This window comes from Rhinopithecus roxellana, chromosome 14, assembly GCF_007565055.1.
Source record: "Rhinopithecus roxellana isolate Shanxi Qingling chromosome 14, ASM756505v1, whole genome shotgun sequence".
Lineage (NCBI taxonomy): Eukaryota > Metazoa > Chordata > Mammalia > Primates > Cercopithecidae > Rhinopithecus > Rhinopithecus roxellana.
Window position 1 is genome coordinate 46,643,574 of NC_044562.1, and position 26,390 is coordinate 46,669,963.

General features: G+C 37.1%; 1 protein-coding gene across 4 annotated transcripts in view; it reads left to right on the forward strand.

Moving 5' to 3' along the window:
* The window catches only part of TFPI (tissue factor pathway inhibitor), a 103,681-nt gene that overhangs the window by 41,776 nt on the left and 35,515 nt on the right, over positions 1-26,390 (forward strand). For all 4 annotated transcript variants that reach the window (XM_010370296.2, XM_010370299.1, XM_030916458.1 and 1 more), the window contains 2 exons: positions 15,126-15,248; positions 22,443-22,640. In XM_010370296.2, the coding sequence (XP_010368598.1) occupies positions 15,128-15,248; positions 22,443-22,640 (319 nt within the window). In that variant the 5' untranslated portion in view covers positions 15,126-15,127. The remainder of the gene's footprint in view (positions 1-15,125; positions 15,249-22,442; positions 22,641-26,390) is intronic.

Below are 26,390 nucleotides of genomic sequence, written 5' to 3' on the forward strand. Positions count from 1 at the left end.
CCACTGCAAAAACATACCAAATTGTAAAAACCAACAACACTCTGAAGAAACTGCATCAACTAAGAGTAAGGATAACAAGCTAGCATTATAATGACAGGATCAGTTTCACATATAGCAGTATTAACCTTAAATGTAAATGGGCTAAATGCCCCTATTAAAAGACACAGACTGGCAAATTGGATAGAGAGTCAAGACCCATTGGTATGCTGTATTCAGGAGACCCATGTCAAGCATAAAGTACACATAGGCTCAAAATAAAAGGATGGAGGAATATTGACCAAGCAAATGGAAAGCAAAACAAAGCAGGGGTTGCGTTCCTAGTCTCTGATAAAACAGACTTTAAATCAACAAAGATCAAAAGAGTCAAAGAGAGGCATTACATAATGGTAAAAGGATCAATGAAACAAGAAGAGCTAACTATCCTAAATACATATGCACCCAATACAGGAGCACCCAGATTCATAAAGCAAGTTCTTAGAGACCTACAAAGAGATTTAGACTCCCAAACAATAATAGTAGGAGACTTAAACACCCCATTGTCAATATTAGATCAACAAGACAGAAAATTAACAAGGATGTTTAGCACTTGAACTCAGCTCTGGACCAAGTGGATCTAATAGACATCTACAGAACTCTCAACCCCAAATCAACAGAATATACATTCTTCTCAGCACCACATTACACTTATTTTAAAATTAGCCACAAAATTGGATGTAAAACACTCCTCCGCAAATGCAAAAGAATGGCAATCATAACAAACAGTCTTTCAGACCATAGTGCAATCAAATTAGAACTCAGGATTAAGAAACTCAAAACCACACAACTACATGGAAACTGAACAACCTTCTCCTAAATGACTATTGGGTAAATATCAAAATTAAGGCAGAAATAAATAAGTTCTTTCAAACCAATTAAAGCAAAGACACAACATACAAGAATCTCTTGGACACAGCTAAAGCAGTGTTTAGAGGGAAATTTATAGCACTAAATGCCCACAAGAGAAAGCAGGAAAGATCTAAAATCGACACCCTGACATCACAATTAAAATGACTAGAGAAACAAGAGCAAACAAATTCAAAAGCTAGCAAAAGACAAGAAATAGCTAATGTTAGAAACAAGTGCTTGGTGCTGTGAAGAAAATTTACACTCAGTAAAAGATTATTTAGTAAGGCAATTTTACTTTTGTAGTGTAGCAGGACAAGCCACAGACAAAACTCCTCATACACCAGGTTAAAGAAGGAAGGAACTTTATTTGGCCAGGAACTTCAACAGACTTGCATCTCAAAAGCTGAGCTCCCCAAGTGAGCAATTCCTGTCCCTTTTAAGGGCTTACAACTCTAAGGGGGTCCACGTGAGATGGTTGTGATCAATTGAGCAAGCAGTGGTACGTGACTGGGGGCTGCATGCACCAGTAATCAGAATGGAACAGAACAGGACAGGAATTTTCACAACACTTTTCCATACAATGTCTGGAATCTATAGACAACATAACCGGTTTGGCCAGGAGTCAATTTTTAACTACCAGGCCCAGGGCGTAGCACTGGGCTGTCTGCCTGTGGATTTCATTTCTGCCTTTTAGTTTTTACTTCTTCTTTCTTTGGAGGCAGAAATTGGGCAGAAGACAATATGAGATGTGGTCTCTTCCCTTATTCCCCCCCATTTGGAGAACCTCACTCATTAGTGGGAGTTGTCACTTTCATCCTCACTACCCATGTCTTCTTGCAAGACAGATCAATAGTGATTCATATAGTACACTTGTGCTGAAGCATTTTGGTGAACTAAGGTAGTGATGAACCTTTCTATTACTTGTAGGAGTACAGGTAGCAAACAAGGGAGTAGTAAACTAGGTTCCTATTACTATTATAATTTGTATTATAAGAGTTTTAAATCCTCCTAGTGCTGGAAACCATTTTCCAAACATGACCCCAGGATTAAATCCATGCCACACTTGCATGGACATATGTGCCAGTTTTGTCATTTCTTCAACTGTGTCTTCAACTACCTGCCTTGATCATTTATGTGCAAACAGCAATTGGTTAGGTTAGGTTTTCCACAGAGTACTCCTTCAGCTGCTAGCAAGTAGTCTAGGGCTAGTCTATTTTGATAGAGCATTTCTCATCTAGGTTTTTGCTGGGCTAAAACAGTTAAAGCTCTGCCAGTTTTATTAGTTATTATTTCTAAAACAGCTTATAACCATATGATTCATTTGGGCATATAAATGGGGGTTCAGTATCCCCACAAGCCATCTTGTGTCTAAGTGGCAGGTCCATAGTACTGTATGATTTTTTCAGGGGGCCACTCATCATCTTTCCAATCATCTATAGCTATGTTTCTCTTTTCTTGGAAAGCATAGACTGGGAGGCCTGGAAGTGCACCTGTTTTTATGGGCAGTAGGAAAAAGGATGGGTTATAGCACACATCAGACTGGTCACTTCCAGGGCTATATATCTTGTATAGAATAGCATTATACAAACAACTTCCTTTGAGAGTCCTGGTACACTTATAATAACCATAAAATAATAGGACTGTAGCCACCTTTTGTCGTACCGCAGTGACTTGATGCATATACTGGGAACAGTCCTCCGTCTGGGGAAGGTCAGTTGAAGTCCTTACTGTACAAGTCCAAATTTTAAGGAAAATGAGTCCTGCAATGAGTTTCCACATGCTTTGGCCATGCGTTGACCAGTCAGCTTCCAGATGTGACTGGAGCAGGGCTTATCATCTTCTTCAGAGTCACTTTGCTGAGGTTGGCAAAGCTGCTCCCATCCACGTGCAGCTCCCAGTCTACCGATGTTCAAGGATGGTCTCAGAGGTTGGGCCTGCTAGAATAAACTGAGTCCAACACCTCTACACAATTATGTTTAACTGGGCTCTCTGATACCGGGAGCAAGGTGGCAGGGTTTAGGGTGTTGCAAACTTCAATGGTTGTACGGGGATTTTCACAGAGCAAGCTTTGGTATCTAGTTAGTCTAGTATTCATTAGCCAATGATGTCCTTTGGTATTTATTAAAGTCACCACAGCATGGGGGCCCTTTATCTTTAGGTTTTGCCCAGGAGTTAGCTTATCTGCTTCTTGTGCTAGCAGGGCTGTTTCTGCCAAGGCCCTCAAACATGAGGGCCAACTCTTAAAAATGCCATCTAGTTGTTTATAGAGGTAGGCCACTGGCCTCAGCCAGGGCCCCATGAGCTGGGTCAAAACTCTAACTGCCATTTTTTTCCCCTCTGTTTGACATATGTAGTGTAAAAGGTTTTGTCTGGTCAGGTAGCCCCAGGGCTGGGGCCAACGTGAGTTTTTCTTTTAACTCATGAAAAACTCATTGCTGTTGGTTGTAATAGATGTAGTTTATCCAATCTACATTTTTATTAACTGTCACCACCAAAATATTGACTCAAATTCTGCAGCTATTTGATTTTGGGCTTTAAATTGATCTGGTATTCCCTATGGGACTCCAATTGCATCTAAACAGACGTGAGAGTCGAAAGACCCATAAGGGGCTTCTCTCACTTTGTGATGTCTTATTTTTCCTTCCTCTGATTGATGAAATGCCAAGGTGAAAGGGATAACCAATTGTACTGAAGCACAAATGCCACTCCAGTTATTCAGCAAAGTGCCCAGTAAAGGTCCACCACAATACCACCACACATCAGCTCAGGGATGAACAAGGGCTGACTGATTGATACGCTCTTAAAAATTCTTAAGCTCACTGCATCCCTTCAGGTCTCCAAGGAATGCTAAGTTTTCTCCCTGTTGTGAGAGATAAGAAGTGAACCTAGTATTGGGAGGTGGAAGCTGGATGGCCCTTGAGGGCTGACTTGCAGGGTGCTGAACTTCGGGATATAGCAGAAAGAGCTTGGCATGACTTATTACTCCAGGCTGTAGAATCCTGGAAAAGAGCTACCATGCAGCCTACGCCTGGTTGACTGGAGGACCACCTTAGTGGAACGGGGACAATCTGGGCCTCTGGTCTGCCATGTGCACAAGCATAACAATTGCCTTTGTTTAAGTGTGGACGGAATATTTGATCCATTCCAACCAGGCATTTGCATCTTGGTAACCTGCTTAATAGCCAAAGTTTGTTTTAAGTCTTTAACTTCTATGATCCTCTAGTAAAATGAATGTATGATTTTAGGAAATTACAAAAACCAGTTGGGACAGTCCATTCTTGCTCTTTAGTGGTCCACAGAGTATTGGACCAACTATGGCATAAAAGACTCCTGGTTGTCACTGGGGTCTTTATGGAAATCTCCCTGAATTAAATGGTCCTAATTTACTAATGCCCAGTCTGAGGAGAGTCAGGAAGGACAGAGGTACTTTTCTGAAGTAGAGAGCTGTCTTTGACTTGGCACGTCCCCACAGGGTATAACAAGGAAAGCATTAAATGCAATAGTTTGAGGCAAAATTGACTTGGTTATGTTAATAACTAGATGGTCAGCAATAGAGCGAGGAAAGGAGAAAGAGTAATAGAATAGATGAAAGAGTTAAATTTTTCTTAGCTTTAGTTTGGTAGGGTTTTCCCCTGGGACTGTGGTCCAGGACTCCAGAAGGTGTGGCACTTTCTTGACTCGGGTGTGATGAATCCATCCCCTTTCCACTGTATGAACAGCAGTCTTGGTGGTTAGCAGCACAAGTTAAGCTCCTTCCCAGGCTGGTTCGAGTTTTCCCTCTTTCTACCCTTTGATGAGAACGTGATCTGCAGGCTGGTGCTAGTTTACAGGAAATTCTAGAGGTGGTACATGTGCTAAAAGACTTTTAGTTTTGAGGGAAAGGAAAGTGGAAGATAAACCAAGTATATAATTTTTAAGAAATTAACCTTTTATTTTAAATGTGGGGACATCAGCAGTAGACTTTATAGTCCTTGGTGACTTTCTGCTGAGAAATTTCCTTTAGCACCTATTTTTATTAGTTTTTAGACCAAAGAAAGTCAAACACCATTTTATATTTCAGAATGCTTCCTGTATGATTTTATACCAGATAAGCTAAATTTCACCTTTATATTAGTGTGTTACTAATGTTAAACTTAGTTTTAATAAAACTTTGTAGACATACATATTCAAATTTTAATATTGGACCATAAGGTAAGATTTTTATAGACTCTTTTAAACCTTTTATAATTTTTGTTAAAGAGGTTAGTGATTTAAGAAAGACCCGTTGTGTTTTTATTTTAATGTTCAGTTCACAGAAAAACTGGATGATACCTCTTTAAATTAACTAATATGTTTACACACAGAATTTTCTTTACGATTAATGTTTTAAAACTTGCTTAAACCTTCAAAACAAAACTTTTTTTAACCTTTTAGTGTAGGTAAAAATCCACATTCTTATGCCTCCTTATAATCCCTTTACCAAAGGTATATTTTACTTTCCTTATACACCTTGCACATAAACTCTTTCTTCAATAGTTTTACATTCAGGAGGCCTAATTATTTTTAAATTATACAATATTTCTGGCATAAATTCTTTTTTATAAGGTTTTTTCTCTTTCATGACTTTCACAGACAATTCTTCGACATGCCTTAATTTTCTGACTTATTACAAACATCTCTTTCTTTAAACAACCAGTTAATTTATTTCAGGACAAGAATTTACCACATAACATTCTTTTTACATAAATTCTGCCCCCATCCCCTTTTCTTCCTTTTTTTCCGAAGATGATAACCATTCTTTTCCAAAGAGAACTTCCTTTATGTCTGTGGACTAGACTGTCTAAGGCCACAAGATTACAAGTGACTGTAATACATGTTACACTGTTAACTTTTAGCAAACTTTACTTTTGTTGAAAACCATGTAAGTTTGGGATTTCAATTATCCTTTGTTATTAATAAGACCTTGTTTAGTTCAAATTAACTTAGAATTGGTATAGATGGCTTTGTCTTTTTTTTTTTTTTTCTTTCTTTCAATTACCCAGGAGGAGCCATCTTTCCTTCTATCCTGAAGGGACTTCCTCGTAGGTCTGGTCAGACCTTTGTATGGTAATTAAGATTGAAATCCCCTGTTAGGAAACCTGCTGGGTTAAGGGAATTTTCAGTGGTTAATGTTAAATCATCATTTTTTTTTAACAGAATACCCCTATACGTTAAGATTTTTAAGTTAGTAAGCTACCTTTCTGCCCCCGCCCCTTTTTTTTTTTCCTTAGGATACTTCTGAACTGGTGAGGTATGCTCACAATGAGGTTTCCCCTAAGAGTTATTTTTCTACTTTCTTCTGTTAGAAAAGTAGGTACTGCTACAGATTGAATGCATTTGGGCCATCCACGGGTTACTGGGTTAATGGTTTTTCACAGGAAGGCTAGGGGTTATCAGTGGCCTCGGTGCTTTCTGGGTATTCCCTTGTTTACACTGACAACAAAGTGGTATTGGAGTGTTATAGGGTTAAGGAGAATACCTTTAATTATCAATTATAGGTTTTAAATTTACCTTGGCTTTTAAAGGAATAGGGTACACTATTTTATTTTATTCTTAACTACTTGTATATCTCTCTCTTTCTTTCCTTGACTCCTTCTTTGTCTTTCTGTCTCTTCCTCTCTGTCTCTTTCCCTCTCTCTTTGCCTCTTTTCCTCTCTGTCTCTTTCCTCTCTCTCTCTCTGTCTCTCTCTGCTGGTCTTTCCCTGCCTCTGCCAGCCATTTATGCTGCTGTTCTCTCAACTACTGTGGGAGGGATCTAAACCCAACTGTAACCAAGTGTCTACCTAAGGGAACTGATCTGCATGCCCTGGCTTACAGGTTACCTTGTGCCATACCTTTGAAACAGGGGACCTGTCCAGGCTTCTTTCTGATGGCCAACCCACCTCTAATGCTGGCCATCTATTTCACACAAAGTTCTAACTTTTCCTGGTGTCAGAGTAATACCATAGTCTCCCTTAAATCCTTTCTGGAAATTTGTCAACATAGTTCCTGGTGGGGTGGGCTTACTTTGTGCCTCACCCATGCTTCCTCAAGACAAAACACAATGCTTACACCACACTCACACCACAAAACAAAGAACGGGGAAAAAGGGCACACTGACACTTTTACAGTTTACACCAAATAAGAATCAAAACCAAACAGAGTATCAAGAAATCCAAGCCAGGTCAAAACCAAAAACAAAGTATCAAGCAATCCAAGTCAAGTCAAAAACAAAAACCAAAGTGCCAGTACAGACACACCATGGGTGATCAGGCCACGCTTCCACTCAGATGGAGTGGGCAAGTTCCAAAGACTAGTCTTACCAAGTTTCGCACCCATCCATTAATCACCTCACTTTCTGGTCAGGGAACCAAGAAATGTAGCAGGACGAGCAGCAGACAAAACTCCTTAGCCACTGGGTTAAAGAAGGAAGGAGCTTTATTCAGCTGGGAACTTCGGCAGACTTGCATCTCAAAAGCCAAGCTCCCCAAGTGAGCAATTCCTGTCCCTTTTAAGGGCTTACGACTCTAAGGGGGTCCATGTGAGAGGGTCGTGATCAATTGAGCAAGCAGGGGGTACGTGTCTAGGGGCTGCATGTACTAGTAATCAGAATGGAACAGAACAGGACAGGGATTTTCACAATGCTTTTCCATACAATGTCTGGAATCTATAGATAACATAACCGGTTAGGTCAAGGATCGATCTTTAACTACCAGGCCTAGGGCACTGCGCTGGACTGTCTGCCTGTGGATTTCATTTCTGGCTTTTAGTTTTTACTTCTTCTGTCTTTGGAGGCAGAAGTTGGGCATAAGACAATATGAGGAGTGGTCTCCTCCCTTAGTAGAAGGGTGTTATTTGTACTTGTCATTTTGAGAGCACACCAAGAGGGGTGGGCAGGGGTTTTTATTTTTAACACAAGGGGCTTTTACTGTTGTGTCTTCTTTTTACTGACTGAGTTGGACTGTATAATCTAAGCTAATCTTGATTGGCTAATTTGAATAGAGCAAGGATGTGGGTTATAGTGGTAGAACAAGTAGTTTCAGCGGGAAGAATAGTTGTAGAGTGTGTAACTAAGGGAACAGAACAGACGTAAGTTATAAATTAGGACTGGTGGAAAGGGTTGTTTATAGCACAGTTAGCTAAAGAAACTGGAGAAACAAAGAACAGGAAGAACAGGGAACTAAAACTATTTGAAGAGGAATTTATCATCTCTGGCATGTGTCTAGTCTCTGTTAGCTGGAGTTGGACTGTGCAATTGCAACTGAACTTGATTGGCTAACTTGAAAGGGGCAGGGGTGTGATTACACTGGTGGACAACGGGAGGGGTAATTTACAGAATGACTAGCAGATGTGAGCTCTGTAGATAAGGAATGATGGGAAAGTTGTTTACTGAAACTAAAACAGGGAGGCATAAAGGATAAGGAATGTATTTTGGCTTTGGGAATATGGAACAAAGAGCAAGGATGCCAAACAAGCCAAACTTTTAAAGAGGAACTCTTTTTATATCTGACAACTAAGATCAAAGCAGAACTGAAGGACATAGACACATGAAAAAAATCTTCAAAAATAAATGAATATCGAAGCTTGTTATTTGAAAGATCAGCAAATAGCTAGATTGCTAGCCAGACTAATGAAGAAGAAAAAAGAGAAGAAGCAAATAGATACAATAAAAAATGATAAAGGGGATATCACCACTGATCCCACAGAAATACAGACTACATCAGAGAATACTATAAACACCTCTACACAAAGAAACTAGAAAATTTAGAAGAAATGGATAAATTCCTGGATACATACACCCTCTCAAATCTAAACCAGGAAGAAGTCAAATCCCTGAATAGACCAATAACAAGTTCTGAAATTGAGGCAGTAACTAATAGCCTATCAACCAAGAAAAGCCCAGGATCAGATTCACAGCCAAATTCTACCAGAAGTACAAAGAGGAGATGGTACCACTCCTTCTGAAACTATTCCAAACAATAGAAAAAGAGGGAATCCTCCGTAACTCATTTTATGAGGCCAGCATCATCCTGATGCCAAAACCTGGCAGAGACACAACAACAACGAAAATAACATTTCAGGCCAGTATCCCTGATGAACATTGTTGTGAAAATCCTCAATAAAATACTAGTAAACCAAATCCAGCAGCACATCAAAAAGCTTATCCACCACGACTGAGTCGGCTTCATCCCTGGAATACAAGGCTCGTACAACATACACAAATCAATAAACGTAATCTATCACATAAACAGAACCAATGACAAAACCACATGAGTGTCTCAATAGATGCAGAAAAGCCCTCGATAAAATTCAACACCTCTTCGTGCTAAAAATTCTCAATAAACTAGGTATTGATGGAACATATCTCAAAATAATAATAGCTTTTTATGACAAACTCACAGCCAATATCATACTGAATGGGCAAAAGCTGGAAACATTCCCTCTGAAAGCCAGTACAAGACAAAGATGCCCTCTCTCACCACTCCTACTCAACATAGTGTTGGAAGTTCTGGCTGGGGCAATCAGGCAATAGAAAGTAATAAAGTTTATTCACATAGGAAGAGAGGAAGTCAAATTGTCTCTGTTTGCAGATGACATGATTTTATATTTAGAAAACACCATTGTCTCATCCCCAAATCTCCTTAAGCTGATAAGCAACTTCAGCAAAGTCTCAGGATACAAAATCAACGTGCAAAAATCACAAGCATTCCTATACACCAATAACAGACAAACAGAGAGCCAAAACATGAGTGAACTCCCATTCACAATTGCTACAGAGGGAATAAAATACCTAGGAATACAACTCACAAGGGATGTGAGAGACCTCTTCAAGGAGATCTACCAACCATTGCTCAAGGAAATAAGAGAGGACACAAGCAAATGGAAAAACATTTCATCCTCATGGATAGGAAGAATCAATATTGATAAATGGCCATATTGCCCAATTTATAGATTCAATGCTATCCCCATTCAGCTACCATTGACTTTCTTCACAAAATTAGAAAAAACAAACTACTTTAAACTTCATATGGAACCAAAACACAGCGCATATAGCCAAGACAATTCTAAGCAAAAAGAACAAAGCTGGAGGCATCACGCTACCTGACTTCAAACTATACTATGAGCCTACAGTAACCAAAAGAGCATGGTACTATTACCAAAACAGATATGTAGACCAATGGAACAGAACAGAGGCCTCAGAAATAATAGGACACATCTACAATCATCTTATCTTTGACAAACCTGACAAATATAAGCAGTGGGGAAATGATTTCCTATTTAATAAATGGTGTTGGGAAAACTGGCTAGCCATATGCAGCAAACAGAAACTGGACCTCTTCCTTACACCTTATACAAAAATTAACTCAAGATGGATTAAAGACTTAAACATAAGACCTAAAACCATAAAAACCCTAGAAGAAAACCCAGGCAATACCATTCGGGACATAGGTGTGGGCAAAGACTTCATGACTAAATTACCAAAAGCAATGGCAACAAAAGCCAAAATTGACAAATGGGATCTAATTAAACTAAAGAGCTTCTGCAGAGCAAAAGAAACTATCATCAGAGTGAACAGGCAACCTACAGAATTGGAGAAAATTTTTGCAATCTATCCATCTGACAGAAGGCTAATATCTAGAATCTACAAAGAACTTAAACAAATTTACAAGCAAAAAACAACCCCATCAAAAAGTGGACGAAGGATATGAACAGGCACTTCTCAAAAGAAGACATTTATGCAGCCAACAAACATATGAAAAAAAGCCCATCATCACTGGTCAGTTAGAATGGTGATCATTAAAAAGTCAGGAAACAACAGATGCTGGAGAAACTCTTTCATACTACTGTTGGGAGTGTAAATTAGTTCAATCATTGTGGAAGATGGTGTGGTGATTCCTCAAGGATCTAGAATCAGAAATACCATTTGACCCAGTACAAATAATTCTACTATAAAGACGCTTGCACACATATGTTTGTTGTGACACTATTCACAATAACAAAGACTTGGAACCAACCCAAATGCCTATCAATGATAGAATGTATAAAGAAAATGTGGCACATATACACCATGGAATACTATGCAGCCATAAAAAAGGATGTGCTCATGTCCTTTGCAGAGACAGGGATGAAGCTGGAAGCCATCATTCTCAGCAAACTAACACAGGAACAGAAAACCAGACACCACATGTTCTCACTCATAAGTGAAAGTTGAGCAATGAGAACACATGGACACAGGGAAGGAAACATCACATACCAGGATCTGTCAGGGTGTGGGGGTTTAGGGAAGGGATAGCATTGGGAGAAATACCTAATGTAGATAATGGGTTGATGGGTGCAGCAAATCAACATGGCACATGTATGTCTATGTAACAAACTTGCATGTTCTGCACATACATCCCAGAACTTAAAGTATAAAAATTAAATAAACAAACAGTTTGGAAAGGTAGGGGTAGAAAGTAACTTCATAGTGGAGAAACCTAACAATCATTACCCTAGTCAGGTGTTTAAGATCAATATCATCAGTCATAAATTATGTTGGTAGTATGTATCCTCGTCATAATGTGACAAAAATGACACTTTAGCTCTGTTATCTTCTTTCCCAAACCCCATAACCCTGGTCTAATTATGAGTAAAAACATCAGATAAATTCTAATAAGGGGATACCCTGCAAAATACCTGACCAGTATTACTCAAAACTGTCAAGATCATCAAAAATAAGAAAAATCTGAGAAACTGTCACAGCCAAGGGGAACCTAAGGAGAGATGACAACTGAAGCAATTTGGTATTCTGGTTGGGTTGCTAGAACAGAAAAATGCTAGGGAAAAACTAAGGATTAACGTGTGGACTTTAGTTAGTAACAATGTATCAATTTTGGTATATTAATGATAAATGTGCCATACTAATGTAACATGTTAACAGGGAAACGAGGTGTGAGGTGTATGAGAAGTCTCTGTACACTCTTCTCAATTTTTGTTTTTTTGTAAATCTAAAACTATTTTAAATAATAGAGTCAATTTTTTTAAAAGGAGATGTTTCTATTAGAAAGACAAGATTATGGTCTTATCAAGCAGATCTTTACAACAAATTCTCTGCTGGTCTATGGGGGTAGGAGATCCACAAATGGTGTTTTATAAACCTCTGTTTTCCAATTTCAAGAAAGTTGGATTTTTCCAAAAGAAAAAAGTTTGTGCATGGTATATAGAAGTTGGTGCATGGATTCATCCCTATATTAAATCTGTTATCACTCAGAACCAGACAGAATTTTTGAGTAAAAATTTAGATATTTGATTCCTCTTGCAATTGTACTTTATTTGCCTTTTGCTTATTTTTCTTTTTGTTTTTAATTACATATGCTACTATTTAGCCATGGCTTGCTGTGGTATATTGTCATAGTTTTATCTGTCCAACACGCTTCCCTTCTGAAAGCAACAATTTCCTCCTTCTGGGAGTTACACTTGTCCCTTTCCACCACCCAAACCATTTGGTTCCATTAATATTTGCAATGCTATTACATTTTGTTATTCCTGACCCCAGACTGGTTTTTGGTCCACCAAATCAATGATGGTGTCCCACAATTCCCAACTCAAATGGATTGGTCCAAAATGTGGCCCTTGTTTCATGCTGAAACAATCAGAGCTAGTCTCAAGCTGTTTAAGCCTGGAACATAAAGACAAGTAGTCAAACTATTTTGATTGAAAAACTTTTAAGGTTTAAAAACCAGGACAGTCCATTGTTCATGCATCATGCTATGCAGAAAAGATTGGCTGGCTCACACTGAGAGAAAATAAAGCTATCTAAGAAGTATAGCCACAATGAGAGATACCTGGTGGTGCTCAGCTCACCAGCTCTAGCTGTTTCTGAGAACCAATGCAAGCCTGCCCTTGTCATCTCAGATTGTTCCATATATTCTAGAATAAATAAACTGATGATCCAAATTTGTCAGAGTTGGTTTCTAATCCTAGCACCCAAGGAAAGTCTAAAATACTAAGTTTAGGCAATACCTCAGGCCGCCATTTTTTAAGAGAGGAACTTGCTGAATTTAGATCCCTGGCTCTCAGGGGCCTCAGCAGGCCGCCAACCTCAGCCTGCTTCCTGAACTGTGTGATGCAGAGCATATTCTGTATTTTATACTCAAAGTATAGCAGGATTGTATATTTCAAAGAATCAAATGGAAATAAATGAATCTCTGAAAAATATGTGTTCAAAAATGCGATAAGGATTAGAGGTTTAATTTAAAGATTCTTCAAAAATCATGTATCTATATAAATATGTATATATATTTGTGAATTCAAATTGTTTGTGGTATGATTTACAAGATATATGATACCTCTACTGACTAAAAACCAAATGTATGTTAATACTTGCAAAGTGTTGTAAGAAAAAAAGGTTATATATCTCACTAGTGATTTTTAATGAAACTTCAAGCATAATGACATTTATTACTTCATTATTATATGGCTACCCACAATGGTGTATATTGCAGCTGTGATCTGCCACAAACAAAAGCAGATAATTTTCTAGATTGTTTTTGATGAAGTATCTGTCCCTGCATTTGTGAATGTTTGCTGATAAGATCTCGCTTTCCTTCCTGACTGGAATGGCACTGGTGGCTGAAAAAAGGAAGGAAGCAAGAGTTCCCTTCTTTTATTTTTCTGTGTTGCATGATCATTACATTTTTCCTTCCACCTTTAAATCCAAAGAAGTCATCTGCAAAAAAATAGAGGTGATTCCTTCCTTCCTCTCTCCCTCTCTCTTTCCTTCCTTCCTTCCTTCCTCCCTCCCTCCCTCCCTCCCTCCCTCTCTCTCTCTCTCTCTCTCTCTCTCTCTCTCTCTCTCTCTCTCTCTCTCTTCTTTCTTTCTTTCTTTCTTTCTTTCTTTCTTTCTTTCTTTCTTTCTTTCTTTCTTTCTTTCTTTTTTGCTTTTTTGGCTATAGATCTTTAAACAAGGTTGAAACAGGTAAAGTCTCACTCTCCTATTGAAATCTGTTTCCCTTAGAGTGTAAAGTGATGGCTTATCACTTAGAGTCACTTTTCTGTGAAACTCTTTTGAATCAGATAACGCCCTAAACTGGGGAATAATTGAAGGGGTGGCCTGCCCTTCCACACCTGTGGGTGCTTCTCGTTAGGTGGAACGAGAGACTTGAGAAAAAGAATAATACACAGAGACAAAGTATAGAGAAAGAAAAGCGGGGCCTAGGGGACCGGTGCTGTGCTTACAGAGGACCCACACCAGCACCAGCCCCTGAGTTCCCTCAGTATTTATTGCTCAAAAGATAAGGGAGTAAATCAGCAGTAAGACATACAGATACACAGAGATGTTCCATTTACCCAGGGACGGGCAGGAGACAGATGTTTTTCTTTTACTGAGATTTAAGAGAATGGTACTGACTTTCAACCACAAGCAGGCTTTAAGCATTTGCCTAACAAAGCACATTCCTTACAGCCCAAAATCTTTTCAACTTTAATTACCACAGCGATGTCTCTAGCAAGGACAAGATTGGGGGTAGAGTCACAGATTAACAGCATCTCAAATACAGAGCCAAATGGAGTCTCTTAAATTTACTTCTTTCTATATAAACACAGTAACAAGCTGACCTCTCTTTTCCCCACAATAATGAACTGGGAAAAAGGCTAACTCGAATGTCAGACACTTCTTTTGTCTGCTGTTTTGGCTGTCTGCTGTCTCATAGAAAATCTGGTTAGGAAGTTGATGTAAATAATGTATTTTTTAAAGGAAACAAAGATGAAAATTCTGAAAATGTGTTTCCTTTTTAAAAGAAGAACTAGAGCAGAGGTAAAGATAAGCCAGGAATTAAAAGTTGCATTAAAGAAGTAATAGAAAAATGCCTAAATAATTATTAGTTCTGACTAAGGAAGAATAGCTGTGTGAAAGACGTAGAAAGTAAGATTGCACATGGAAATGGACTTTAATATATACTTCGCCATATTGATCAGCTGTTACCCATGTCTCTCAATTACTGTCCTTTTTATTTATATTTTCAAAGTTGAAATATGACCTGTTTGCTTGAATATTAATAAATATATGCACTGAATGTGTTTGCCGATAATTCTGAATACTACATATATATTTTAAGTATGACATTGAGTATGCACAGAGAAATGTATGTGTATACACATAAAATGTCATAGGCATATGAAGTACAAATACGATGTTTACTGGTCTGTAAATGAGTCCATATTAACACTTTATTTATTTGATATGTATGGGTTCTGTATTTCAGAGATGATTTACACAATGAAGAAAGTACATGCACTTTGGGTTTCCATATGCCTGCTGCTTAATCTTGCCCCTGCTCCTCTTAATGCTGATTCTGAGGAAGATGAAGAATACACAATTATCACAGGTAAAATATTAGAAACATTTATCTTTTTAAGCTAGTTAAAGCTCTCAATTTTAATCTAAAAAATCTACCATATTTTTCCATTGTAGAGGGAAATTCGTTTTTATTGAAGTGATATTTTTCTTTGGAAATTTATTATACCTAGTGTGTGTATGTGTGTGTGTGTGTTAAACAGTCCAAAACCAAGTAACTTTAGCTGAAAGACTTCTCTCTTTTTTTCAGCACACAATATTAAACACTGGAGTAGCTCTGGGCTATTGCAAGGAGCAAAATGTTGTAAAAACAATTCCCTATGACATTTGATGCTACCCTTTGGCTAGGAAAAGTGTGAGTAGGAAAGTGAACTTCAAACATCTGAGTTTTCAGCTATTCTCTTTCTTCCCCATATTTCCAAAATAATAACTTCCCAGTCAAGACTAACATAAAAATCTAGTCAACCAGGACACCAAAGGATCTAGTAATGTAAGTTAGATCTAATCCCACAACATTCTGTGTCTGAAAATGATAATATTAAAAATAAAAAATAGAGCATGGAGAAGACTGTATGGTGATGGTTACTGTGGATATATACCTTTATTAAAGTAACATTTTGTGGCAAATTAGTAACTGTTGACAGAAATCTCAAGCATTGGTATTAATGAGAGAATATTAAACAAAATGATAGCTTATTTTTGTATAGCAATTTAAGATGTAAAAAAGATTTCCATAAATGTATTCTTATTTGATACCTCTAATAGCTCTTTAAAATGACCATGTTCAGTGTACTTTAATAAAGTGTGAATAAATACATCTGGGCCTGAAACTGTGGAAGGTGCTAGAGAAACAGGTATGGCTGAGATGAGGTGCTCAAGAATCTCGCTGCTTCCTAGGGGAGTCTGAAAGGTGGACAGTTTATTTCCGTATAATGTAGTAAACAAAGTGACAGAAGCATGGAGAGTGCTGCTGTTGATGGGAAAAGGAAGGAGATTCATTCAAGCTTGGTTTTTTGAGGGCTCTGCAAAGGGAATTCATGTTATAAAAATTTCCTAGAGGCCGGGCGCGGTGGCTCATGCCTGTAATCCCAGCACTTTACGAGGCCGAGGCGGGCGGATTACGAGGTCAGGAGATCGAGACCATACTGGAGAACACGGTGAAACCTGTCTCTATTGAAAATACAAAAAAATTAGCCGGCATGGTGGCGGGCACCTGTGGTCCCAGCTGCTGGGGAGGCTGAGGCAGGAGAATGGCGTGAACCCGGGAGGCGGCGGAGCTTGCAGTGAGCCGAGACCGCGCCACTGCCCTCCAGCCTGGGCCACAGAGCAAAACTCCGTCTCAAAAAAAAAAAAAAAAAAAAAAAAAAAAAAAAAAAAAAAAAAATTCCTAGAGATGAAACATTACTTAGTAAAAACCCTCATGTGCCTTTTTGAAAATGGGAATTTGGACATTATGAGTTTCAATTCCTCATTCAGCTTTTCCTGATTCAGCTTTTTTCTCAAAAGTTGGTGGGTTAAAATTCGAACATTCCGGAGGTTACAGAAACAAGGAAGGTGGAAGATAAAATAAGTCCTAACAGGGAAAAAAACAGGCAACCTCACTTGTGGGAAGTGAGAAGCAAATCGATCCAAGTGTTCCCTGTTTTGTCCCAGTCCAATTCGCCTCAATTGGACGGAGAAAATGAATATTGGATAACCAGGAAGTTCCTGAAATTGTTGCAGCTGCTGCCATAGTCAATCAATAATCCAGAATTAAGTCATCAGTAATTAAGCCAGAATTTAAAATTACTATAAGGTAGCTTCCAAACCTAGGTGGATAACAAATAATTTTGATATTTAAGCTAGACTTAAAGACCTCTTCACCAGCTAGTTGCAGTTTTATCTAGTTTTGTTTTGCTTTTGTTTAAAATAAATTTTTATAATAATCCAATCTTACATCTGAAAAATTCTATTTTGGAGATACAATTTATCCCATGGTGCTAAGGTCATAACATCATTTTATAGAAGTATATTATTTAATTGAAATAAGGTACTCATTAATAGAAAAATGCATCAAATTTTATTGCTTCTCTCACAAGTAAATAGTAGGTGATTTTTTTATCAGTCCAATCAACAGGGAGGATAATCTATAACTTCTAGATAAGACAAAATGATAATAAAAATAGTGGTGATAAACTTTTTAAAACAATTCCATTGGGCTAGAAGAGAGAAAATTAAGAGTGAACATTTAATGAAAGGCAAGTATCTTTTGTAGGATTTAGAATCAGACAGACCTGAGTTTGCAGGTGCAGTTTGCCACCTAGTACCTTTGTGAGAATGAATAAGTTATTTAAACTTTCTGACTCCCAGTGTCCTAAGCTATAAATGAATAATTTAAATAAGTGATTTTCTATGGTTTTTATATAAAAAGTGGAAAAGAGTCTGGCACATTTTCTGACACGGAGAAGGTAAAGTGTACATGTTTGTTCTTACCTGACAGAAAAAAAAAAAAAAAAATCAAATTCTTTAATTAGAGGCAAGCAGCATGTGGATTCTTAGATGGTAAGTTACCTGAAAGCCCTAGATTCGCAAACAAGTTCCAAGAGGATGAATATTCTTACAGTCCAGGGCATGACATGTTTTCAGGCAGCAAATATAGTAAGCCCTCTATCCAACATCCCAGGACATGGGGCAGGGGGCGGGGAGGGGAAGGCAGGATTGTAACCTTTAGACTACGAGACATAAAATTCATGACATCGAATGTGAATGATTTAATGTAAACCATAATTCTATTTAAATGGCTGGATCAGATTAAATTCCTTTTACATTGCCCTGTATGTGTTTTGCTTTCTCATGACTGCTGGAAGTTAATGATTACCTCTGTAAACATTTCCCTCAAGTCTCAATTTCAAGTCTCAGGAAAGTTATCGCTGACCCCTTCAGGCTAATTTAGGTATCCTACTGTTCACTCGCACAACACCCAGGACTTTCTGAATATTTGCATAAGTCCTTAGTGTCTATATGCTCCATGAACGAGGGGCTGCTGTCATCTAATTTACTGTCACATCTGTAGTGACAGTACAGTGTCTGACACATGGTCAATACACAATTATTCACATTCAAAAGGGTTTTTTCAAAATAAGAAATGAAAATCAAGGCAGATTTCCATCTCTTTTGGGTGGAGTGGCATGGCACTGTGGGTCACACAGCACACCTGGCCATTGCTTGAGTCCAGGGATGCTGTGCTTAGATCACTGCAAGATCACTGCACAAAGAATATTCTAACACAGGATTTCTATAAGAAATACATTAAAGTGTGAATAAAGACAAATAATCACCTAATAATTAACAAAATATAATTCATAAAAGTTAATATTTAGTGTTTCTCCTAGAAAATTTCTATAAAAATATCACCTACTTCTATTATTGAAACCATTTTTAGTTTCATAAAGGTGAATGTTTGAAAATAAAGGTTGTTAATTGAGTGGAAATTATATAATTAAAACTGTATGCTTGATCCAAATGCTAGTTTAGGAATCTCAGTCACATATCTGTGACAATATCATGCAGTTATTAAGAATGTGTGAGGCCGGGCGCGGTGGCTCAACCCTGTAATCCCAGCACTTTGGGAGGCCGAGACGGGCGGATCACGAGGTCAGGAGATCGAGACCATCCTGGCTAATACGGTGAAACCCCGTCTCTACTAAAAAATACAAAAAACCAGCCGGGCGACGAGGCGGGCGCCTGTAGTCCCAGCTACTCGGGAGGCTGAGACAGGAGAATGGCGTGAACCCGGGAGGCGGAGCTTGCAGTGAGCTGAGATCCGGCCACTGCACTCCAGCCTGGGCGGCAGAGCAAGACTCCGTCTCAAAAAAAAAAAAAAAAAAAAAAGAATGTGTGAGATAGCTGTTGTAAAACCATGTGAGGATCAATTTTAAACCCATCATTTATGGTATGAATTTAAGTCATTTACTTAATTTCTACAATGCTATTTTATAATTTATAAAATGAAGATAATAATGCTTAACTCAGTAGGTGGTTATGATCATTCAAGGGTACAATAACAAAAATGTCAAGAGTATTGTAATTACTCAGTGAGCAACATTAGCTATTATTGCTAGGTACTACTACAGCCAGTTTATCAGGTTTTGCCTTTGTGGTGCACTGCCACCACCTGCTGGCGAAATTACTAAATAGCAGATTGAACTTAGGGTGTCTGTATTTTTAATGCAGAAAATGGAAAAAAGATTTAGCTTGATGATAAACCCATCAAATATATTAAAAATAAAAAGTAGAGAAATCACCAAATAGTATCTGATAAAAATTATTGATTTTAAAAAATGACTTTTCTGAATATACATGGCAACTCATGTATTAGGTAAAGTTCCCTGTGTTTTGCAGATACAGATTTTTATTCAAGTTTTCTATCTGAAACACTGCCTCAATAACATGTCTCCAAAGTTCTGAAGTAATATTAACTTGGGACTGAATAACATCACATTATATGAGAATTTCTACAGCAATTCGAGATAATGGTGTACAGCTGTAAAATTAAAAATGCCAGAATATTTTTATTCCTGCTTTGTTAATTGAAATTATGTGAATTCTGGGGTCCAATATTTAAAGAACCGATCGGTCACATTTTTATTGGTTTCAAAACAAACATGTCTAGAGTTCAGAAACTCATGATACGAAATTCGATGATACTTGTTGTGGTGTGGGACTGCTGTAAGTGAGATGCACCACTTAGGATCTTCACACCAACTTTTCCTGTTTCTCATAACAACTCAAAATGTCAGCTCGGCATTCTAAAATCCTTAAGTAAAGACAAAAATTTATAAACAGTATTTACAATTATTCATAAATGTGCCACTCAGAAAAAAAAGTCAATGATTTTTAAATTTAAACTGACAGTTATAACTTCAGTGATAGAGAAAATATGTTTTAACAAGTCATTTTGGTTGATACATTTTTCTATTTTTAGGAAGTATTTTTAGCAATCCTCAATTATATTTATGTTATGAATTTCTATTAAAAAAGTACTTGTGTATCTAATATAAGAAAAATGGAGAATTTTACCATGAAGTACTCATATTTGTAAATACCAGAAACTCTCTATATGCCTGAGAGATCTTCTAAAGCAAATTATCATATTTTAGATAAATTCATCAACATAAAATGTTAAAGAATTTGAAAAAAAAAGAAATGACATTTAAACTTGTCAATGTTCACCAATATTTCTTAACTCACTTTGATAAAATTATTTATATATAGACTATAGATATTTATTGGATTTAGTGACACTGTTATTGGTTTAAAATTATTTTCAAAATCATGTCGGTAAACACAAACATTACATTTTGTCAATTGAAAATAACTCCAGAGAAATTTGAAGACACCCAAATACATATGTGCATAAAACTCAACTTTAGTTAAAGGTTTGATCAACATTCTTACTTGCTAATTAGCTATTTTATGACAACTGTGTTTGGTACTGAAACTATCCCTCTTTCATAATAGTTATCTGTCATATGTTATTCTAACTTAACAAATTCTGGAACTGAAAAACATACTCTTCTATCAGTTCTGTCAGCTCAATTTATTTCAATTGAAAAAAATAAATTAACTGACCAAATAGATCAAAGTAATGAGATGGTATTATGTAAATTTAACTAGAATTTTTAAAAATTGAAAGCAGTGTTAGTAGTTGAGATAAAATTTACATGTTCAAAAATAATTAGTGTCACATGAATCAAACAGCATGAAAATGCCAACTTATGTATAGAAAACTGTATTTTTAACCCTTCCAAGATTGTAAATACTACCTACAATTTTATGACTCATATAAAAAATTAACAATATCATTTCAATCATTTTGTTACAAAGAGTTTTATCATTACTAAAATAAAACTAATACTTGCTATGAATTCAAAACTGATGATTAGAATAATAATATATTATAGGTGGAATGTGAGTAATAAAATTATCTAATTTAATTTTTATTATATGCTTATTTTCTCTTTCAAAAAATTCACCTTTTGAAATTACAGGAAATTTAAAACGGATTTCTTTTGAGACAATCATACTTCAAAAACTTATCCTGTATTTTATGCTTTAAAAATATTTTATGTGAAAATATTAAAGACTCATCCATTCATTTTGTTGTTGTTGTTCAAAGTAAACTGTTTTAGAATGCATGAAAACACTTTTTTTCAAGATATTTATACTCATCTGTTTAATTTAATATAATATTGCTGCCCCCTAGAGGAAAAATTGGTTTAGGTCATTTATTGGTTTCAATATTCCCCGTAAGAGATTAATAATCAATTGCCAAAGACATAGAAAATACATAGACTCAATATGCAGAAAATATTTAAGAAGTATTATATGGCATTTTTGTCATTATTATTTTGGTTGCACCACCTACAATTTTCAGTGTCTATCTTTACTGGTAAACAAATAGAACTTATTTAATATTAGGCTCGTATTAATTTTATTGGACTTGAAAAAAATAAAATGTTTAAAAAATCTATTTGAGTTTCCTCTATTTGTATGCCCACTCCCAGGATAGAAAATTCTGTTATGAAAATTAGTAGCTAAGTATTTAAAGAAAAAATACATAAGTTGAAGTCAAAAGAATTGCCTCATTCTATTTAAAACACAGAAAGCATTATTTACATTATTTCAGCATTATTAAAACCCAAGGATGGTATGGTAAGTTAAAAAAAAAAGCACCATGAAGTATATTTTTCATAACATCAAACACATAAATTTTCATAATTAGGGAATGGTTTAATATAGTGTTATATACATATGTGTGTGTGTATGTGTGTATCTATATATATATATGAAAGTGAATATGCTGTTGCTTTTAAAGAGTTGTTTTATGTGTAAAAAGTGACACAAGTGTGGGTTAAGGAGAGAAATTCAAAGAACTGTCCACTAGCTGAGTTAAAAGAAGAAGTCTATTGGGGACACATCCACTTGAATGAAGTTGCCTTACAACTACTACTCAATTCCCTCTCAGTTCGATTGGTATGATTTAAGCAATACATCTCTAACAAGAGTCTAGAAGTTGTGTCTCATTGGTGAATTTATTAACTTTATCTACAATTTTGGTAACTATCTTATCAGCATGTTTTATTGCACTTTTCCTTAAAATCAGGGTATATTAAAGAGGAAATAAAGAACATCATTATAGTGTTGATGGAGATTACATGTTGTATGTTTTATTTTTACCTTCTAGATACTGAGCTGCCACCACTGAAACTTATGCATTCATTTTGTGCATTCAAGCCGGATGATGGCCCATGTAAAGCAATCATGAAGAGATTTTTCTTCAATATTTTCACTCGACAGTGTGAAGAATTTATATATGGGGGATGTGGAGGAAATCAGAATCGATTTGAAAGTCTGGAAGAGTGCAAAAAAGTGTGTACAAGAGGTAGGTTTCTGGGAATCCTTATTACTCAAGACGGAGAAAAGTAATTTCATGCTATTTTAATATTTCCAAGGAATCTTTTATTTCCACATTTTCAGACTTTCAGGGAAGTCTAAAAACATTTAAGGAAAATGATAATTCTGAATTGTACCATGAAATACCCATATTTATAGGTACCAGAAGCTCTCCATATGCCTCAGAGACATTTTAAAGCAAATTATCAAATTTTAGATAAGGTCAGCTTGTGCATTCAACTATCATTTTTCATTTTTTCATATCAGTGAATTACAAAATATATGAGGCCTCATTTATTGTCTTACACTCTTCTCCATAATAAAGACAGAAGAAAACAACTTCAACTCATGTTCACAGAATTGTGAAGTATTTTTGAAATAAAGTGGGTGTAATTCAGTCTCCCAGACTTGTAATCTCAGCTGGCAGAAGAAAAACTGTTAGTTACATTGGCTTAGTCTTTCCTTTGTCAACACAATGGTATCATCTCTATCTTCTCTCAAGATCATGAATCTGGAAACTGAAGCTCTATGGCTCTTGTTAGAAAATTGTAAGCTGCATGAAATAGTAGAACTATATATGAAATGTTAGGTTTTTTTTATTATTCGAACCTTGAAATACTACAGGAAATAAAAATAGAATACCATAGAAAAGAAAGATCATCCCTGATGACCCTTGTGGACTTTACTAAACCCAATGTTTTATATTAATATTACTAAGTTATAAATTTCAAAAGGATGTCATGTTATATTAAACTTTTATTCTACATTAATCCTACTAAAATTTAACTTGTTTTGCAAATTTTGCTAATTACCTTATTGTAATTTTATACAATAGATTAATAATTTTATACAATACAATTTTATACAATATAAAAAGATTTTATATCTTCTCACTAAGATAAATTACAAATAATTACTGATAAAAATTTTGAATTTTTTTTAAATCTCAGGTTATTCTTCCAAATTGTAAGTTACTCAAGGGATAAAATAAGCTGAGTTGCTTTTATCTCCCTAGTTTCTAGCCCAGTATTCTACCATAGCATGTTCATAGAGCTGATTGGACACAATTGAGGTGATACAGAAATGATATCTCTGGTTAGTAACACTAGATGTCTTGTTTTTTGCAAATCAGGCAGCTCTGCATTCGCACTCTGTTACTGCTTTCTAAATACCTTTTACTAAACAGCCGTGGCATCATGGTGCTCTTGGCCTGTGGGAAAACCTCAGTCTGGTGAAAAGAGTGAACTTCTCTCCTCTGTGACTCTGTAAGATGTTTTGTTGTGTGCTCCAGAGCTGAAAGAAGAGAATAGGCATGAATATATTTCCTTAACCTCACAGCACTGATTTCTGTTTCCTCTCCATAGATGCCCTAGGAATGTTACTAACACAGTTTAGGCAGCTCAGTGGTCCTCAGTGGTGCCTTTGGTTTTTGTGATTGCTTGGTCTTTTTCCATTCATCACAGATTTCTATACCCCATTTTCTTCCATACATATTGGGCCAAGTATCCTTTTGTGTTGAGTTGAGAATCATTCTTAGTTGTCAGTACCTTGGCTAGAAGCCTGGTTGCCTCATTCTTTTTAATCCCCACTCTTTCATTTAGCAGGTGATTTATTTTCATCAACTGGCCTCTTCTTTGAAATATATACCTGTTCTTTTTATATATGTGTATAGTTCAAGTCTTATGGTTTATCACTGTGCAAAAGTTACCCTTTTCTTTAAAGGTTAGTCAATGTAATCATTTTGCTCACCAGTGATAGCCTTGCTTATCATCATTTAAAATATCATTTCTAGCTAGCATGTAAATGTAACTCTCTTACCCCCATCTCCTCATTATCTATCAAAAGTCACTTGAGGCTGGGTGCAGTGGCTCACACCTGTAATCCAAGCACTCTGGGAGGCTGAGGCGGGTGGATTACCTAAGGTCAGGAGTTTTAGACCAGCCTGACCAATATGGTGAAACTCCATCTCTACTAAAAATACAAACATTGGCTGGGCATGGTTGCATGTGCCTGTAGTCCCAGCTACTCAAGAGGCTGAGACAGGAGAATTGTTTGAAACCAGGAGGTGGATGCTGCAGTGAGCTGAGATTGCGCCACTGCACTCCAGCTGTGCAACAAAGAAAGACTCCATGAAAAAAAAAGTCACTTGCCATTATAATATGAATGTCTGAGTGTTTTATACAGCAGACTACTGATAAGGATATAGCTGGTATATAGAAAAAGTATGGCTAGACTTTTAAAAATGCACCTAGGGAGAGAATTTAATCTGCAGCCATGATGGACAAATAGAACAAGACTTTCTCTCCCAACATAAAGAACTATAAAACTGGGCAAAATGTAAAAAACTACTGTTTGCAAACATTGAACAAAAGGCAGTGTAGGATTGTGACCTCTGGGAGAAGGTAAATACATATGATGAGCCCTGCAACCTCCCCTGCTTCCTGTGTGAAGGCATTCAAAACCGCCATTATAGTAAGAAAACCCAAGTACAGCATGGTGGTCTCTCTGAAGAGAGGAGGTGGCTATTAGAGATTAGAAAGTGAAAGTGGTTGTGGTTTTCTAACAGTGTGTGTTACATGGTTTAGCTCTGTATCACTACCCAAATATCATCTTGTAGCTCCCATAATTCCCATGTGTTGTGAGAGAGACTGCTGGGAAATGATTGAATCATGGGGGACAGGGCGGGGGGCAGATGGTCTTTCCCATGCTATTCTCGTGGTTGTGAATGGGTCTCACATGATCTTATGGTTTTAACAAACAGGAGTCTCTGCATAAGCTCTCTCTTTGCCTGCCGCTATCCATGTAAGATGTGACTTGCTCACAGTAAATTGGGACCAGTAGAATGGGGTGTTGCTGAAAAGATACCTGAAAATGTGGAAGTGACTTTGGAACTGGGTAACAGGCAGAGGTTGGAACAGTTTGCAGGACTCGGAAGAAGACAGGAAAATGTGAGAAAGATCGGAACTTCCAAGAGACTTATTGAAAGGCTTTGACAAAAATGCTGAGAGTGATATGAATGATAAGGTCCAGCCTGAGGTGGTCTCAGATAGAGATGAGGCACTTGTTGGGAACTGGAGCAAAGCTGACTCTCATGTTTTACCAAAAAGACTCACAGCATTTTGCCCCTGCCCTAGAGATTTGTGGAATGTTGAACTTGAAGAAATGATGTAGAGTATTTGACAGAAGAAATTTCTAAGCACCAAAACATTCAAGAGGGGACTTGGGTGCTGTTAAAGGCATTCAGTTTCAAAAGTGAAAAGAAAATAAAAGTGTGGAAAATTTGCAGCTTGACAATGCAAGTGAAAAGGAAATTACATTCTTGAAATGTCCCTGTCTGACAGCTTTGAAGAGAGTAGTGGTTCTCCCAGCACACAGTTTGAAATCTGAGAACGGACAGACTACCTCCTCAAGTGGGTCCCTGACCCCCAAGTAGCCTAACTGGGAGGCACCCTCCAGTAGGGGCAGACTCACACCTCAGATGGCCAGGTACCCCTCTGAGATGAAGCTTCCAGAGGAATGATCAGACGGCAAATTTGCTCTTCAGCAATATTCGCTGTTCTGCAGCCTCTGCTGCTGATACCCAGGCAAACAGGGTCTGGAGTGGACCTCCAGCAAACTCCAATAGACCTGCAGCTGAGGGTCCTGACTGTTAGAAGGAAAAATAAAAAACAGAAAGGACATCCATACCAAAACCCCATCTGTAGGCCACCAACATCAAAGACCAAAGGTAGATAAAACC